The sequence below is a fragment of the Camelina sativa genome, chromosome 13 (genome assembly GCF_030686135.1).
Source record: "Camelina sativa cultivar CO46 ecotype springtype chromosome 13, ASM3068613v1".
Classification (NCBI taxonomy): domain Eukaryota; kingdom Viridiplantae; phylum Streptophyta; class Magnoliopsida; order Brassicales; family Brassicaceae; genus Camelina; species Camelina sativa.
The window spans coordinates 19,620,201-19,636,917 of NC_141892.1; the positions used below are offsets into that span (position 1 = coordinate 19,620,201).

The following is a 16,717-nucleotide window of genomic DNA, read 5'->3' on the forward strand; positions in this document are numbered from 1 at the left end:
TGTGCCTTGAAACGCCCTGGGAATGGTAGTGGAGGCTTGTAAGCAGGAGGGATGTACTTAGCAGGCTTGACAGCTTCTGACTCTTCAGCTCGATCGACCACTCGAACACTCACTCGATCGAGTGCTTGCTCGGGCACCTGGTCGAGTGCAATACCGGATTCAGACTGCTTTGCACAGACTTCACTCTGAGCTTCAAGAAATGACCAATCCTCCCCAACTTGAACTTCACTGTCCCCAGTGACTTCTTCTTCAAAGATATGAATGACTTTAGCAGTAAACTCCCTTGGGTTTTGAACTGCTTTTCCAGGGAGTTGGGTGGGTTTTGGAGCTGAAGTAGATGCTATATTGCTCTCCATATACTTCACTCTTGAGTTCAAACCTTCAAACTTCATATTGAGATCATTATACTGTGATGTTAACCTTTGATTCAACTCAGCAAACTGTTTGGCTTCCTCAATCTTTCCATTGGTTTTCCCAATCAACAGATGTTGTATCATTGCTCTTAGGTCTTGTTCCTGGCCTTGGTTAGTCTGAAACCCTGGTGGGGGACACAATTGGGGCTGGAACACTTGTTGTTGCTGCTTGGGTGCATAGTTGTTCTGTTGTTGAGGCTGAGGAGGTGGATAGACTTGGTCTTGAGGGTTGGCTACATTAGTGCTCCTATAAGAGAGGTTGTTCTGCTTGAATCCTCCCCCTTGGTTATAGCCTTTGTATCCTCCTCCTTGGTTCTGCATATAACACAACTCAGCAAACTCCCTATCTCCTTCTTGGACTGGAGCTTCTTCTTCACCAATGAAGTGAATGGTTTTTGACTGGCTTAGGAGAATCTTGTCAAGCTTCTCATTGATCATCTTTAAATCCTGCTTGTATTTGTCCTCTTGATCAGTGGAGGGGATCCTTATGGTTCTATCATAATCTTCATTATAATTACCATCTGACTGAGCAAGGTTCTCAACCAATTACCATCCTTCTTCCACATTCTTGTTGAGGAAGTTGCCATTTGAGGCTGTATCAAGAAGCATTCTTATTTTGGGAAGCACTCCTCTATACAAAGTGCTTAGAAGGGACTCATTGTTGAAGCCATGGTGAGGACACTGAGTCTGGAATCCTTTAAACCTCTCCCAAACTTCACAAAAGCTCTCATTATTCCTTTGAGCAAACCCAGAAATTTCATTCCTCAACCTAGCAGTCCTTGCATTGGAGAAGAACTTGGCCAGAAAAGCTTTCTTGCATGCATCCCATGTGGTTGCTCCAGTAGGAAGAGTCTTCTCCCATATATGAGCTTTGTCTCCAAGGGAAAATGGGAATAGCCTTAACTTGAAGCCATCTTCACTTACTCCATTGATTTTTGTGAGTCCACATATCCTGTCAAACTCATCAAGGTGATCTAGAGGATCCTCCATTGGCAACCCATGAAATTTGTTGGCTTGTATCATGGAGATCAATCCACTCTTGATTTCATAATTATGATTGGCCACAGTAGGAGGCACAATACCAGCTCTTTGGTTGTGTGTGTTAGGTGCATCTCCAGCACCAATGTGTCTAGGTCTATGATCATGGTTATCTTGCTGCTCCATGACTACTTGTTCTTCTTGTTCTTGAACTACTCTTCTTTGCTTATGTCTCAAACCCTTTTGTAGCATGTGGATGTTGTCAATAGGCCTTTGAAGATTGTCTTTGCCTTTTGACCTTGTGTGCATCAACAAACTCGAGTACAGACTCGAACAGGTGCACGGTCGAGCGCAGGTTCGAGTGGGTGGTCGAGTCAACTGGGAAGTGATGTCTATTTGTATCCGGCTTCTGACTCGATCAAGTGCTCGATCACTACTCGGTCGAGTGGTGGTCGAGTGGGTGGTCGAGTGGGTACCTAAAACTCAAGACAGCCAAGCAAAAGAAGATTTGAGTTCAGTAACGTCACAAGTGTATGAACGAACTTAATCTTAGACTAATAATGATCCTAAATGTCACAAATAAACATTCAAATGGGAAACGGCGCCAAATTGAAACAAATATTTTTTGTGGTGGTGATGAATGATGTATGGAATGATGACTTATGAATGAATGGATGGCAGGGTGTTTCAATTCCCTTTATGCAGTTGTAGTATAAGAGGTGTCAATCCAATCTGAGTGTTTGTGAACAATCAAGATGTGCATATGAGTCTAAGTCAAGCCAGATGTAAAGGTTGTTTGTCACTAACAATCCTATGATGAAATGGAAAGTGCAGAAAGTAAAACTACAAGAACTAGGAGCTAAATGCAAATGGAACAGAATGATTATGACAATTATGAAGCTAAAACAGATAGAAACTATGGAAATGCAAGTATTGAACTAATGCAAGGTAAGTAATGCATAGGATACTAAATGAATGCAACAGAAATGCAACTAGAATGAAACAGGACAAACATAAATCATAAACACAAGTTCAGGGTTGGAACTCGAGCAAGCACTCGATCGAGTGTAGATCGAGTGCATGGTCGAGCTGGACAAATACGCAAAACAGAGCAACACAAGAAAAACAGAGCAATACCAAACCGAATCAAACAACGAATCAAACAACGAATCAAACAACGATCAAACAACAGGATTTAAGCTAAGAAATCAATAAACAATAAAGGTCTTGAGGAGGGATTCATGGGCTGGACTAATGATTGAGGTCATCTAACTTGGTCAACAAATCTCAAACAACTTGAGCTAATCTCTAGACATATATTTCTAAGACATGTTTAATCCACTCTCATGGCAAGAACCAATCAAACTCATGCATCTCTAGACTTGTTCTCACAAAGTAAAGAATCTACACAAACACGCATTAAGCGATATGTCAAAAATCAAACAAGACTTCTAATCTCTTAGCAAGCCTAATGATAGTCTCTAGATCTAGCCTACTCTATGCTTCTTAGACATTGGTGTGATGCTAAGATGCTTGAAATCAGATCCTACCCTCTCAGATATATGATCAGCATTAAGAACATCTAGCCTAGAAGAGATCTACAACAATCAAGCTTGACCAAATCAAACAAACCTCAAACACAACCCAGCCTAACCCATCCTCAAGATCCTAAGCAACTACTCACAAGCATACATGATGAACATCAAAATCATAAACCCAGAAAATGATGAAACTTGCATGATTAGATAGATAAAGCAAAGATCTACAATATTGAAGAAAGAATCAAACTCAAATTCTCAATATTCTGAAAGTTATGAAACCAACAATATTGAAGAATTTAGTATTTTTCTCCTTTTAAAAGAAGTACAAGATCTTAAGAAAATAAAAGTGCAAAAGGAATAATTCCCAAAAAGGTAAAAACTAGGTTTTTGACTCTCTAAAAAGTTGGTTCCTTGGTGGCTGTAGGTACAAGCCCTTATATAGAAAAAAGTAGTGGAAGCCCTAAAAACGCTAAAAGACAAAATAGCCAGGCGGCTCGACCAACTCGACCTGGTGCTCGGTCGAGTGACCGGTCAAGTTGGCTCCTCTTGTGCTCCTCCCACTCGGTCGAGTCCCTCTCAGCACACGGTCGAGTGTCTGGTCGAGTGGGCAGTCGAGTTGGACTTCGGACCTTGGTTCTTCAGCCTTAGCTCTCTTGCTTTCTCCTCATGATTGCTTCACCTCTCCTCAGCATTGCTTCCATGCTCCTTAAGCTCCAAAATCACATGTTTATGCATGAAAAGATGCAAATGCAATGCAACTAAACTCTAATGCAAGAACAGTCCTAAAGCTATGAAATAATGGTCAAAATGGATAGCAAAAGATGTAAATATATTAAGGGAAAACAGGGTAAAATATATGAGCATCACCTACAATGTCGATAGTAGAGTTACCTGGAGCTGTGTCACCCTTCAAGCGATGTTAAGGAGATCATAGCAGACTTGAAAATCCTTTCCAGGTACTGCTTGAGTCTTAAAATCTGTTGGATGAATAGTAGTTAGTATCTTGTTCAGGACCACCTCTCCTTTAGATACCAAACCTTTGATGAACTGTGTTTTAGCTTCAGAAATCCTGAAAGCCTTAACTTCCGTTTCCTGACTTTCCGGTGAGAGAGCTAGACCTCCCTTAGCTCCATCTCTACTAACATCTATTTCAACTTTATCGCTTAAGCTTTCATGAACCAAACTAATTTCTGACAGCTCTGCTTCCCCATTGACACTTTCTATTTTATCCACCAAAACCCTTTCATCCTTTATTTTATTATCACAGTACGTCCACTCTTTATTGTGATCTCTCAATGGTGGCTGTTCATCAGAACTTTCTTCATTCTCTTCAGACTTAACCTCATCTGAAGTTTCTAATTCTTCTGTTGAGGATGAATCATTACCTTGAGCTGATGATTCTCTTCTCTCAAAACCATATGGAGTAGGTCCCTGAATTAAATTCACGCTGAAATTAACCTTCTTTAACTTCTTCTTTCTCACTCCTTCTTCAGCCTTAGTAATACCTTTACCATCGATTTCAGCCTGTGACACATTTACTTCACCCTTAACAATTGTGCCTTGAAGATAATAAAGCCCATCATGATATTTTCTTGATATCACCTTTTTATTATCTTTGTAGAAGTGAACATGAAATCACTTCCCTTATACTTGCAGCCTGATTCTTCTAACATCCCATAAGAAATCAGATTCCTACTTACATCCGGAATGTATTTTGCATCCTTGAGTATCACTACAGAACCATCTTGATTCTGAATTTTTATTTTCCCACTTCCTTTTATTTTTCCATGAGTTTTGTCAGCCAGTAGCACTCTACCTCCACTGAACTCCTTGAAGTCAAACAAGACTTCTTTGTCTGGTGTACTGTGAAGCGTACAACCAGAGTCCATAACCCATTCCTTCCCAGAGTCTTGAGTGCTCACTGTTAACACCAAAGGCTGCACAGGCTCAGTTGCAATGTTAACCAAGGTTGTAGGTTTCTTTGTGTTCCTCTCAGGACATTCTCTTTTCCATTGTCCTTCTTTACCACAAATGAAACAGCTTGTGTCAGTTTTGCTGTGCCTCGGTCTTGACATGCCTCTGCTCCTAGACCTTCCTCTCCCCTGGTTGTTGTTGAACCTGTTCTCTGATCTATCTTTTCTCTCAACATACAACCCTTCTGCCTCTGATCTTGGAAGCTTCCCACTTTCTGTAAGCTCTCTTTCCTTTGATTTTGCAGCCCCAATGACGTCATTCAACCTCAAAATATATCTGCCATACTTCAGGGTCTCTTTGAGTTGATCATACCTGTCAGATAATGAACTCAACAACAATATAGCCTGAACTTCTTCTGTCACATCTACTCCAATGTTGTTTAGATCCGCAACCAGCTTAAGAAATTCATCCACATTTTCATCTATACTCTTAGAATCTGTCATCTTAAAAGTATAGAACTTAAGCTGTGAGTAGATGTGATTAGGCAAAGAGGTCTCCATATATAACATGTTTAGAGTAGACCACATGGTTGCTGCTGTTTCACAATGTGTGATCTTCCTTAGTACTTGATTTCCAACGTCTAGTACTATGAGATATTTGGCCTTCTCTGATTTTTCAAACTTTACAGGATCAATACTTGGAGACTGTCCAGAACCTCCGCTTGTTCCCGTTTGAGAGTCTCTCTGAGCTGTTGTAGTTTCCGCTTCTGTAGTAGGTGGGTCTTTTAGCAGCTGTTCATCACTCAAGATCTCTTTCAGCCCTAGGAAACCAAAGTGAGCCAACATCCTGACCTTCCACAAGGAGAAGTCACTTGTGCCATCAAACCTGTCCACCTCCACCCTAGTGTTACTCATCTTGTAAGTCTCCCTGAAATCCTAGACTTGAACCTCTTTAGCAACCTTACACCAAGCCTGGCGCTCTGATACCACTTGTTAAGTTTAAAGAGTAATGAATGGTTGCTTGTAAAATAAATAACACACAGAAAATTGATCACCGAGTTCACGGCCTCAAACCGCTACGTCTCGGGGGAGAACTCTTGCTCCCAAGCTCCACTATACGAGAGAGGTTACACACACCACTAACTTGTGATGTTGTTCTTGGTTTACAGATTTTGACACAAGAAGAACAAGGATAAAAAAAACACAACAATAAGAAGAAGAAAGCTTGCTTGAGAAGCTCTTGTTTCTCTCTCTTCTCTAGAACACTTTTTATGTTTGTCTTTCACCTACCTCCACTATCTCTGCTTCCCTTGTAAATATATAAGAGAGTGGATATGGACTTCTTGTTCTCCTTTGCCATGTTAATATTCGTCTGGCCCAATAAAGGCGCAATGTTGTGTTTTGTCAAACCCAATCTAACAAGGGCTATAGGGACGGGTATGTTGGGAGCGAGAGAAGCGGTTTCTTTCAAGGACAACAAACACTTACGCGTGCCATATCTAAGTCTCTCTCTTTCACTTTTCAAGCATCTTCTGTTCGGTCCACAATTGGCAGGGACGATCTAGTGCTAGAGACTTCCCAAGTCAAGAACAAAGATTTGGGTGAACAGTTGTTCCAACGCCTCATGCGAGATAAGGTTTAATTTGTGTAGACAATAGACATGTGTCCTATCTGTCGTGCTGATGTAGTTCCTAATCGAGTTAGCCTTGGACTTTTCATTGTATGTTCCATGCTTTACCTTTGTGAATAAAATAATATATTTGTTTTAGTCTTCTTGTTGCAGTTGTCAACAAGTAGGATTAGTTCAAAACTGTCAGATAAAATCTTGTTGCGTATTTCACAAAAAAGAAAAAGAAAAACAAAAGTCTTGTTGCGTAGTCAACAAGTTAATAGAGAGGGCATGACTCTTGAGTGGAACTTGTGCTTGTTTTGCGTCTACGAAGAACATAAAGACTTTCTTAAAGTCAAGGTTGGAGGAAAAAGCCAAACCAATCATTCGGACCAAAACAAATCTAACATTTTAATTAGGAATACAATATTTGTTGTCGTGAAGGGCATATCTTATTGATCTACAAGTCAGATTTGTATTGCATAATGAACGACGACTTCTTCTACATCTCTCTGTAGGGAGACATGGAGCTCAAGTGATCCACCATGATATTAATAGAAGAGTTCTTCACATCATGACTATCTTCACAAGAGATCTAAGCCATCGGATTGTACTATATGTTTTATTGCTGCTCTTCTCTTTCCAATTTCTTCCTTGCGTAACTTGCCAGGAAGAGTTGGAATCAGTAGATCCCAATGGAAAAAAAGTCACGGCGGAATCTGTAATTGGAATCGTTTTGCTAGCGATGTTCTTACTAGCTTTGGTTGTTTGTTGCTTGCACTACGGATTTTTTAGTGCAGAGATTGAGGCGGGAGGCCATGAAGTATTGCACAGTACAGTGAGGCGTGGGCTTGACAAGGATGTCATTGAGTCCTTTCCGGCTTTCCTCTATTCACATGTTAAAGGGCTCAAGATAGGCAAAGGCGGAGTTGAATGTGCAATTTGTCTAACCGAGTTTGAGGACGAAGAGTTGCTACGTTGGATGCCTCCTTGTAGCCACACTTTCCATACTAACTGCATCGACATGTGGCTCTCTTCTCGGTCCACATGTCCGGTATGTCGTGCAAACTTGTCTATGAAACCTGGCGAGAGCTTTCCATTTCTGAGCACGGATCTTGAAATGGGAAATGCAGAGAGAGGCGTTCGTGAATCCCCTGGTGAGATAAGCTTGACAGGTAGCGTGACATGGAACAACAATGCAAACTGTAGAACACCTCGCTCGAGATCTACGGGGTTATCGTCGAGCTGGCATAAGGCTGATATATTCTTCCCTCGATCTCACTCGACCGGACATTCATTGGTTCGGCTCGGTGAGAATCTAGATCGTTTCACACTGCAGTTACCAGATGAGATGCAAAGAGAACTGGTTTGCCTGAATCTGATGAAGAGAAGCCACATAGCATTACCACAAGCCAGGAGTTCAAGACAGGGCTACAGGAGCGGAAGCGTTGGAAATGAGAGAAGCGGCTTCACTCAAGGACGGCAAACACTCAGGCGAGCCATATCTACGTCTCTCTCTTTCTCTTTTCAAGCTGCTCCTATTCGGTCCACATTTGGCAGGGACCATCTAATGCGAGAGACTACCCAAGCTAATGACAAACATTTTGGTGAACGGTCATTCCAACGCCTCATGCCATAGAAATTCTAATCTATTTACATTCTTCCCTTTCAATCGATGAGGATAAGTCACAGAGAAAGGTCGAGTTTGATGATTATGGTTTCGGTCATCATGTGTGCCACAGTTTGGTTTAACCATAAATTGGTTCTTGTTTTCATTCGAAGTCTAGAAACATAGTTAGAGTAAATGGAAGCCTACTAATATCAAAAGTTCCATCTGCGATCAGCGGTTTCAATTAGCATCGTTCGAATATCTTGTACAGCTTTTCAAGGGATGCTACCTGCAAAACAGTAAAAAAAAACTGTAATTAATGTCTGTGAGATTTGATTTTCCAGAGAAAAGTTTTTACTTAATGTAAATGTAAAGCTCCATCTAGTAATGAGAGAAACAATAACCTTGACAAAAGTTCCATTTGAAGCCATGGCGGCTGGTGGCTTCAAGAACAATCTCATAGACGGAAACAACACGTGTTGGATAGACCATTCACGTTGTGCCCATGCGTTTTCAGCATCTGAAAGAAGGTCTTGATCAATATTTTCTTCCATCTCAACGTTACCCCCTGAAACAGTACAATGTTTAGATGCTCTCATCCCTTTCATTTGCAGTTAACCAAAAGCGAAAACATTGGTCACTTGAGAAAGTTGCATACCTAAATCTGTATTATCTTGAGAGCTCTCACTTCTCTTAGTATAGAACTGAATACCGTCACCCGATGGGTTTGGCAAAAGAGGAGGATGCATCGCGTAAAAGTTCCCAATAGCTGCAGAAACTCCTTGAAAGCAAGTCTTCTCATCTTCCCACTCAACCTAAACAGTACGTTAGGTTTACATTAGAACCCACTGTTCCTCTGATCAGTAACATTTCAGCAGGAGCAAAATTGTAGATATTTAATAATACATATTGTATCGGAACTCACATCATTTCCCAAGCATAGTAAAAATTCGGGAACGCGGTCCATGTCAGGTGTATACTGGTCGAGTATGACAGGAAGCCTTGACAAATTTCCATTGGAGTCAATGTTAATGCTGAAATACTCATCTAACATTTCCGTTTTTTCCTTCAGAAGATCTGTATTCATCTACATATTAAAATGAAATGAGTTAACGAAATCCATACGCAACATTACAGCCACAACAGGAACTTGTTACTGTTGACTGTTGACGATACAAGCTGAACCAAAGGAATAGTTGGTACAAAACCAGTAGCAGAAATACGATACAGAAAGCAGAACTTACTTCAGCGATTCTTTCTTTCAGATCGTCATTGTTCTCATTTCCTAGATCTAGATCCTCCTCTTTCAGAGCCAACAATATTAACTCCGACAAAGGGGCTGGATCGCTAAGCTGTATAGCATTAAAATGAGCAAAACGACGAAGAGTTTGCTGATACATGAGCTCTTTGCTGCAAATCCAAAAAATATGGTATATAGAAGAATGAGGTCTTTTTGTAACATACAGCTAAAACCCGTTTCCATATTAATACAGTAGACTACTCCCCCCAAAACATTAGATATCAAGAACAATACCTGAGGTTCACCACATTTGCTAGATATAGATGGGTGTTATACTGAACTAAAGCAAAAACATCATCTGCCATTCCAACATATGTGCAATTCCTAACAGTCTCCAGCAGACCTAGCAAACAATAATTTCAACATAAGCTGTTACAAAGATTGGTTTAAACTTATGTTCAGAAGAATATTTATGCAGAGAAAGTTACCTGGATGGCAGCAGCTGTCAACTCCAGCAATGAGTTCCTGGACACTAGAAAGATCCGCAGTTTCCTTTGGGTTTCTTCTTTGCCTTACAGAAGACCTGCATGTCCAGTAACAACATCAAGTGATATAATAATACGCTTAGAACATTTAACCAATAAAAGAATATCATGCCAAAGCAACACTGGCAGCAAACATTTTCAAGGAAATCATAGGAGTGCAAAAAATTGGTAAATAGAACGAGAATTCCGAAGAGTGATGAAACGGGAACGATTTGTTACTATGAGACTGCATATCTTGTATCAGGTAAGGTCTTACCTTACTACACTCAAACTAGAAACCTTGTCAGGGAGGTTATGAGATTTTGGTTGCAAAAAAGCATGTAACCGTCCAGCTGGATCTGATGAATCCGTTCTCACCATTTTATTAACAGGAACTTTCTGTGTTTTTTGTCCTAGTAAATGAGAAGAGCACCATGTTTTTTATGAAGTGGAAAAGGAAAAAAGAGCATGCAACGGGAAAGGCTTTAGGCTATATAAGGCATTCAAACTAGCCAAATGACAAATACCAGAAAGCAACGGAGAAACTGGAGGATCACTTCTCGAGGATGTTAATGTAGATTGAATGTATTCCACTTTCTGTAGCATGAAAATAGAAATGAATCTTATGATTAATAAACAAATGTTTATAACCTCCAATGAAACGTATTGCTTCAGGTTATTTTTCAAGCATACCTGCTCTTGAAAAGTCCTAGTATCATTTGCACTTCTCAGTTTTAATTCAACCTCTGACTGAATCATCTCGATAATGATTTCCTGGTTAAGAAGGCTAACCTGCAAGGTAGACCAAAACATCTATTATTTGATGTATATAAGGAATTTCTTTTTCACGCAAGTTGAGCAACAAGTACACAATCTTCTGTCGTAATAGTTGAACCCATATACATGAATTTGGAACTAAGCCTCGAAACTAGCATATAAGGAGGAAAGCAATAACCTCTTTCTTTGTTGGATGAATATTGATATCAACATGTTCCCGTGGCAAATTGATTGACATGTAGACAAAAGGTTTCGATGCTTTTGGCAATGTTGCAGCATAAACAATTTCAATGGCTCTTTTTAAGGCAGAGCATTCCACCAATCTATCTGTTGTAATCAATAAAATTAAAGGTCAAATAGGCTTATCTATTGAGAAATCAGTTATAACTTTTCATTCCTACTAAGGAAAGAAAATCCTCACCATTAATGAAAAGCACCAATATGGTCTTCTTAGCAACATAGTTTGAATTGGATATGAAACCTTCCATATCAAAAGTACAACCAGAGGGGTCACAAGAGGATACTTCTACTTTCATCAAGTTCTTTGCAACTGATACCCCATAAACAGACCTAATTGAATCAAGCCTTGAAGGCGACACAACTGAGTGAACATCCGCCTTGACAGCTCCATGCTGGTGAGAAATCATCATAAAGGAACTAAATCATTCGCTTTACAATTCCAAAATACCGCTTCCCAAAGAGGTAAAATAGTCTATATAGTAAGTATACAAACCTTTCGACAAGAAAAGCTGACATTATTGTGATGAATGGCCATACGACTCAGCAAGTCTACTATTTTCCCATAATCATCAGCAGAATTTTGAAGTGTCTTCCGTCTAGCAATCATATTGTAGAACAAATTCTCCACCTAGAAAGTTACTCCCAAATTCACTTATCTCGCTCTTTGCTCAACCAATTTGACGCCAATATTTTCACAATTAAGTAATATTTGGACTGAAAATTGAACTGATAACTAACCATTATCTGAGTTCCTTTGACAGCAGCACAGGCCTTTGGTTCATGCTCCATGACACCATCTCTATACGACACTCTGAACAAAAAAAATTAGCAGACACAATATAACAACACTGTCTCTTCACAAATTTAGTAGAACAAAAAACATAACTTCATCAAATCACTGTCACCAAACCTGTAACCATGAATCTGGCCTTTAGTAATTGAAGTTACTGTAACATGAGCAACATAAGTCATACTAGCCAATGCCTCTCCTCTAAATCCCATTGAGCTGAGTGAGAACAAATCCTCATACTTAGTTAGCTTCGATGTCGTATGTCTCTCGCATAGTATCGGCAAATCTTCACGCTAAACAACAAGATCACAGACGAATCCTTTCTCACCAGAACTGACACAAAAAAATCGAAAACCAAAATGAGAGTGCATAGAGAATCGTACTCTAATACCGTGACCGTCGTCTGAGACTTGAATGAGTTTCAAGCCACCGTCCATAACAACGACGCTTATGGAACTTGAATCGGCGTCGAGGCTGTTCTCAACGAGCTCCTTCACCGCTGAAACAGGACGCTGGATTACTTCACCAGCTGCGATACGGTTGATTACTGACTCTTCTAGGCGTTGAATCTTCGGTGGTTCTCTCGGTGCAATCGCCGCCGCCGGAGAATCTTCCACCTCCATCTCCACCGTAAGAGACGAACCGTCGTCGATCATCTCCTCCGCAGAAAATAAAAACCTCCTCGCGCCAGATACAAATTGGGCTCGCTTTAGGTCTGCACTATATTTGGGCCTTTCGCCCAATTAAAAAATCCTAATAAATTGAACGACGCCGTTTCTTGCCCTCATCCCTCCTAGTCTTAAAAAAAAAAGAAAAAAAGGTTTTTGAAGGTTAAAACAATGACGAAGTCGAGGTCGAGGACGATGATCTACCTTCCAAGGGATTTGATAGAGGAGATTATTTCTAGGGCACCCTGGAAGTCTATGAAAGCATTGGGATTAACTTGTAAATCTTGGAACAATATAGCCAAAAGTGAGAGCTTTACGAAGATGCACATTGGTAAAGTAACAAGAGAAGGGAAGGCCACGATGATCATGATTCATGAAGGAGCCTCACGGTCTTTGTTTAATGAGTTGCGTCGTCGACTTTGATCCACCTATAAAGGTTATAGGCCAACTTCGTTTCCGTAACAATCAAGTGACTATACATAGAATTCTCCACTTTGAGGGTTTGTTGTTGTGCATCTTTCAAGAGGTTAGTAGTAGGATTGTGGTTTGGAATCCGTATTTGGCGCAAACAAGGTGGATCAACTTGCGATACTCTCACCGTCCACACGGATGTGATTATTTCAACTATGCTCTCGGATACCAAGATAAGAAATCTTGTCGTAGCGTTAAATTCTTGAGGTTTATAGATTATTATGGGAATAGACCATATGATTTTTTTTGGTACGAAATCTACGATTTTGACTATGGTATATGGAAAACTCTTGATGTCACTCCATACTGGAGTATATATTGGTCTTCCGATTGTGTTTCTATTAAGGGAAACACTTACTGGTGTGCTAACAAAAGGAGCTCAAAAAGTCATATCAATCACATAATATGTTTTGATTTTACAAGAGAGAGATTCGGGCCGCTTCTACCTATGCCTTCTAACATTAAGGATGGTAGATATGTGGCTTTATCTTGTGTTAAAAAGAGAAGCTTGCTGCCGCATTACGGCAACACGAATCATCTGAGTTTGATATATGGATTACGACCAAGATTGAGGTTGAAATGGTGTCGTGGTGCAAGTTCTTGAGAATTGATATGAGACCTAGAGTAGATTATCCACGTTGTTTCTTCATTGACGAGGAGAAGAAAATCTATATGTATTTCAGTCGAGACTACGAGGACTCTTATCGTGTCAAAACATATATGAACATCATTGGAGATGCTGGATACTTGAAAAAATTGGATGTTCAAAGATATGCATATGATGCCTCTTATGCAGTCTGCTCTTATGTTCCAAGTTTGATCCAAATCAAGAAACATGCACGAGGCAAAAGGATAAAACAAAGTAGTTTAGAAAAGCGTCGAGTAGATCAAAACAAGTTGAGACTTGCCCAATTGAAATGCTAGTCTAGGTGCAATATATATAAGGAGGAGGCGCAAAAGGAGAAAACAAGTAATTTTCTGTGCTCTTCCATCTTAGATATTTAATTGGAAGTATTTGATCAACAAAAAAAAAAGATATTGAATTGGAAGTGAAGCTTATGGTGATTACACTTGTAGTCTCCAAGGAGCAGAAAATTGAGAGAGGAGGTCGAGTATTGGAAACGCTTCAGGATGCTCTTATAAACATATGGGAATTCTTGCATTGTGATGCCTATCTTGCCGTCTTGCGTAATAAAGATTCATGCTATGTTTTTGGTATTGTTGGGGTTCTTTTTACTTTCTGTTGTGTTTTTTTTTTTTTTTTGTAAATTAACTGATACCAGACTATGGTTAGGTTGATTAGAGTGTGGTTATTAGGACATTTTAATTAATTAGTTTTGGTGGTTTACATTATGAATTTGGTTTTCCTATTTTCCTTTTAATTTTAAAGTGATTTCTTTATGCATTAGGGTTTATGATTAAAGTTGTATGATACATACGAGCCAAAGATATCATCTTCAAACTCATAAGTCATAATCGCAAGGTTTGTTAGCTTGAGAATTAATAAAGATTAAAAGCTTAACTCCCTTTAAGAATATTGATTAATAAATCACTAAACCAATAAAAACCAAAGCACCAAACTCTTGTCACGTAACATATCCTAAACATAATCACGCATCACTAATGTTATGTGTTGTGAATCATTGAACTTGCTTGTGACCAAGAAAAAAAAACATAAGTGGTGTTTCATTTATATGTGGTGAAGTTGGTGTATGCTTGACTCGGGCATACTGAAGATTCAATCAATGTGGAAGTGGAACAAATAGACATGTAAACAATCAACGTGGTTTCAATATGTGTTGTCCTAGTAAATGACAAGAGCACAAACTTATCTATGAAGCGAACAAGTACAACAGAACTTACTATCATCGGTGTTCCTTTGACAGCAGCACAAGCCTTTGGTTCATGTTCTATAACATGCACTATCTCTATAAGACACTCTACACAAAAACAGAATAAAACATAACTTTTTTTTTGTTAAAGTAAAACAAAACTTAATCAAATCACTTTTCCAAACCTGTAACCATGAATCTGGCATTTAGTAATTATGGTTACTGTAACATAATTCATACTAGCCAATGCCTCTCCTCTGAAGCAACAAGAATACAAACTAATCATTTCCCAGCAGAACACAAAATTGCCAATTTCGAAACCAAAATGAGAGTGTGTAGAGAATCAATACACTAAAACTATAATGTTTCTTACCAGAGCAAGACACATCAGCCTTTGTATTGAAGCATAGAGTGACACATCAGTTAAAATAAATACCCAATAAAATTATAACAAATAATACAGCTAAAGCTTTTCTTAGCTAGGTAGACAAAGGAACAAAACGTGGAGAAACAGAAAACGGTGAAGGTGAAATTGCAATCTCATTCAATAGTTTTCTCAATCTCTTTGTTCTAGATTCAATTTTGTCAGCTCTCTTGATTGAGAACTGTTCTATTCAAAGTTAGTCTAGAGATAATCTATTTTTCTCTAAAGTTTTGTTATCATTGTTTTGAAGATTTCTATAATCGATTTCTAAATCTACTCTATGTGAGTTTGTTGCAGGTAAAGATGATAACTCCAGCAGTGAATACCGGTTTGTTCGTTGGGTTGAAATATCGATTGCTAGATTAAAGTAATATCGATTGAACCTAGGGTTAAGGGGGGGGGAATCCCTGGATATTCCTCTGTCTCGTCCAGGGCTGGTCCTAGGATTATTGAGGCCTAAAGCATTTATTATACATGGTATTTTTATAAAATATATTAACTCTAAGCATATGATGGCATTGCGTTGGGTTTAGCTCCCACGTCTCCTCTTCTCTTTGCCATTTCTAATTTTTACGGTGTTGTGGTGAAGGTGGTGTTGGAGATAGTGGAGGAAATGGAACTCTGTTGATCCACATGGTAAACAAGACAGAGGAAGACCTCCTGGTTCTAGCAAGAAGCAGCTTGATGCTTTAGGTATTAAACAAGAACTCTACAGTTTGAATATTTTATCACAATTTGCTTTGGATTACATGCAATTTGATTTGATGGGTTTGTTTTTGTAGGAGGCGCTGCAGGAGTTGGGTTTACACCTCATGTCATCGAAGTGAAGACATGAGAGGTAAAGTGTTCTTGTTCTGTTTTAGTAATCTCAAAATGTGTTTTATTTCCTGGTTCAAGATTGTAATCTCAAAATATAACTGTATCATTCTTCAAGATTGTAATTTGTTTTGTTTTAGTGAATTTAGATGGAAGAATGAGTGTTGGATGTTGTTCTTTTGGTAAATTGTTATGAAATTTACTTACTATTTTTTTAGGACATAGCGGAAAAGGTGATGGTTTTTTCGGATCAAGGGCCAAGAACAATATGTATTCTCTCTGCAAGTGGTGCAGTTTGTAGAGTGACGCTTCGTCAAGCTTCTCATTCTGGTGGAATCATTTCTTATGAGATTTAAAATTATGTTTTTTTTTAAATCACAATATATTTAATCATTTGATGTTCATTTGTTTCGTGATGTGATATAGGTTGTAGTGGGAAGCTTTGTTGCGGAAGCAAATAAACCTAAACAAAGTAGTGTTAACAATGCTACGGGCCAGAATCCTGAACTGGCTACAGCGCTTGCTAACATGTTGAACTTTGGATCAGTCTCTCAAGGACCATCTAGCGAGTCATCAGTAGAGAATGAGAGCGGTTATCCAGCAATGCACCTCTTCGTCCTCATCAGATGCAAATGTATCAACATCTTTGGCCTAATCATGGTCTATGAAAAGAATTTGCTGCAGAATCCTATCTCGGTTTTGGTTTTGGTTATGGTTAGGGTGGAATTGATCTTTCTTTCTTTTGAGATAGTCTGATCTCTTCTTTGTTGCTTACACCATCATAAGAAGAGACAAGTTTCATCTCGTTCTTTGTAGCTTTTTCCTTTTAGAGGTTAATAAAAAATATATTCATTTGCAAGTTTTTATAAATA

The 16,717-nt window shown here is 39.1% G+C and overlaps 1 protein-coding gene, 1 non-coding gene and 2 pseudogenes across 3 annotated transcripts; 3 read left to right on the plus strand and 1 right to left on the minus strand.

The window, feature by feature from the left end:
- The first annotated feature begins 1,077 nt into the window (after nucleotides 1-1,077).
- Nucleotides 1,078-1,184, plus strand: LOC147929712 (small nucleolar RNA R71). The gene has a single exon (XR_015579039.1). It is a non-coding gene; the product is annotated as a small nucleolar RNA R71 (small nucleolar RNA).
- Nucleotides 1,185-6,758: 5,574 nt separating this feature from the next.
- LOC104736936 (putative RING-H2 finger protein ATL37 pseudogene) lies at nucleotides 6,759-8,477 on the plus strand (annotated as a pseudogene). Its single transcript, XR_015578304.1, has one exon. The product of XR_015578304.1 is annotated as a putative RING-H2 finger protein ATL37 pseudogene (transcript).
- LOC104736937 (DNA mismatch repair protein MLH1) lies at nucleotides 8,057-12,467 on the minus strand. The gene is made up of 16 exons (XM_087481859.1): nucleotides 12,018-12,467; nucleotides 11,755-11,927; nucleotides 11,583-11,655; nucleotides 11,338-11,472; nucleotides 11,026-11,236; nucleotides 10,783-10,931; nucleotides 10,521-10,619; nucleotides 10,355-10,424; nucleotides 10,105-10,240; nucleotides 9,792-9,886; nucleotides 9,598-9,706; nucleotides 9,308-9,473; nucleotides 8,989-9,150; nucleotides 8,722-8,878; nucleotides 8,468-8,631; nucleotides 8,057-8,352 (listed from the first exon to the last, which is right to left on the minus strand). Exons 1-16 carry the CDS (start codon nucleotides 12,288-12,290, stop codon nucleotides 8,308-8,310), a joined length of 2,217 nt encoding a protein of 738 aa, XP_087337985.1. The 5' UTR covers nucleotides 12,291-12,467; the 3' UTR covers nucleotides 8,057-8,307.
- Nucleotides 12,468-12,473: 6 nt separating this feature from the next.
- LOC109128366 (putative F-box protein At5g41500 pseudogene) lies at nucleotides 12,474-13,639 on the plus strand (annotated as a pseudogene).
- Nucleotides 13,640-16,717: the final 3,078 nt, after the last annotated feature.

Coding starts and splice junctions, on each gene's coding strand:
- LOC104736937 (XM_087481859.1), bottom strand. CDS start 12,290: ATGATCGACGACGGTTCGTCTCTTACGGTGGAGATGGAGGTGGAAGAT. Junction 11,473..11,582: donor TCAAAGGAACTCAGATAATG/GTTAGTTATCAG, acceptor GTAACTTTCTAG/GTGGAGAATTTGTTCTACAA. Junction 10,425..10,520: donor CTAGGACTTTTCAAGAGCAG/GTATGCTTGAAA, acceptor TTCATGCTACAG/AAAGTGGAATACATTCAATC.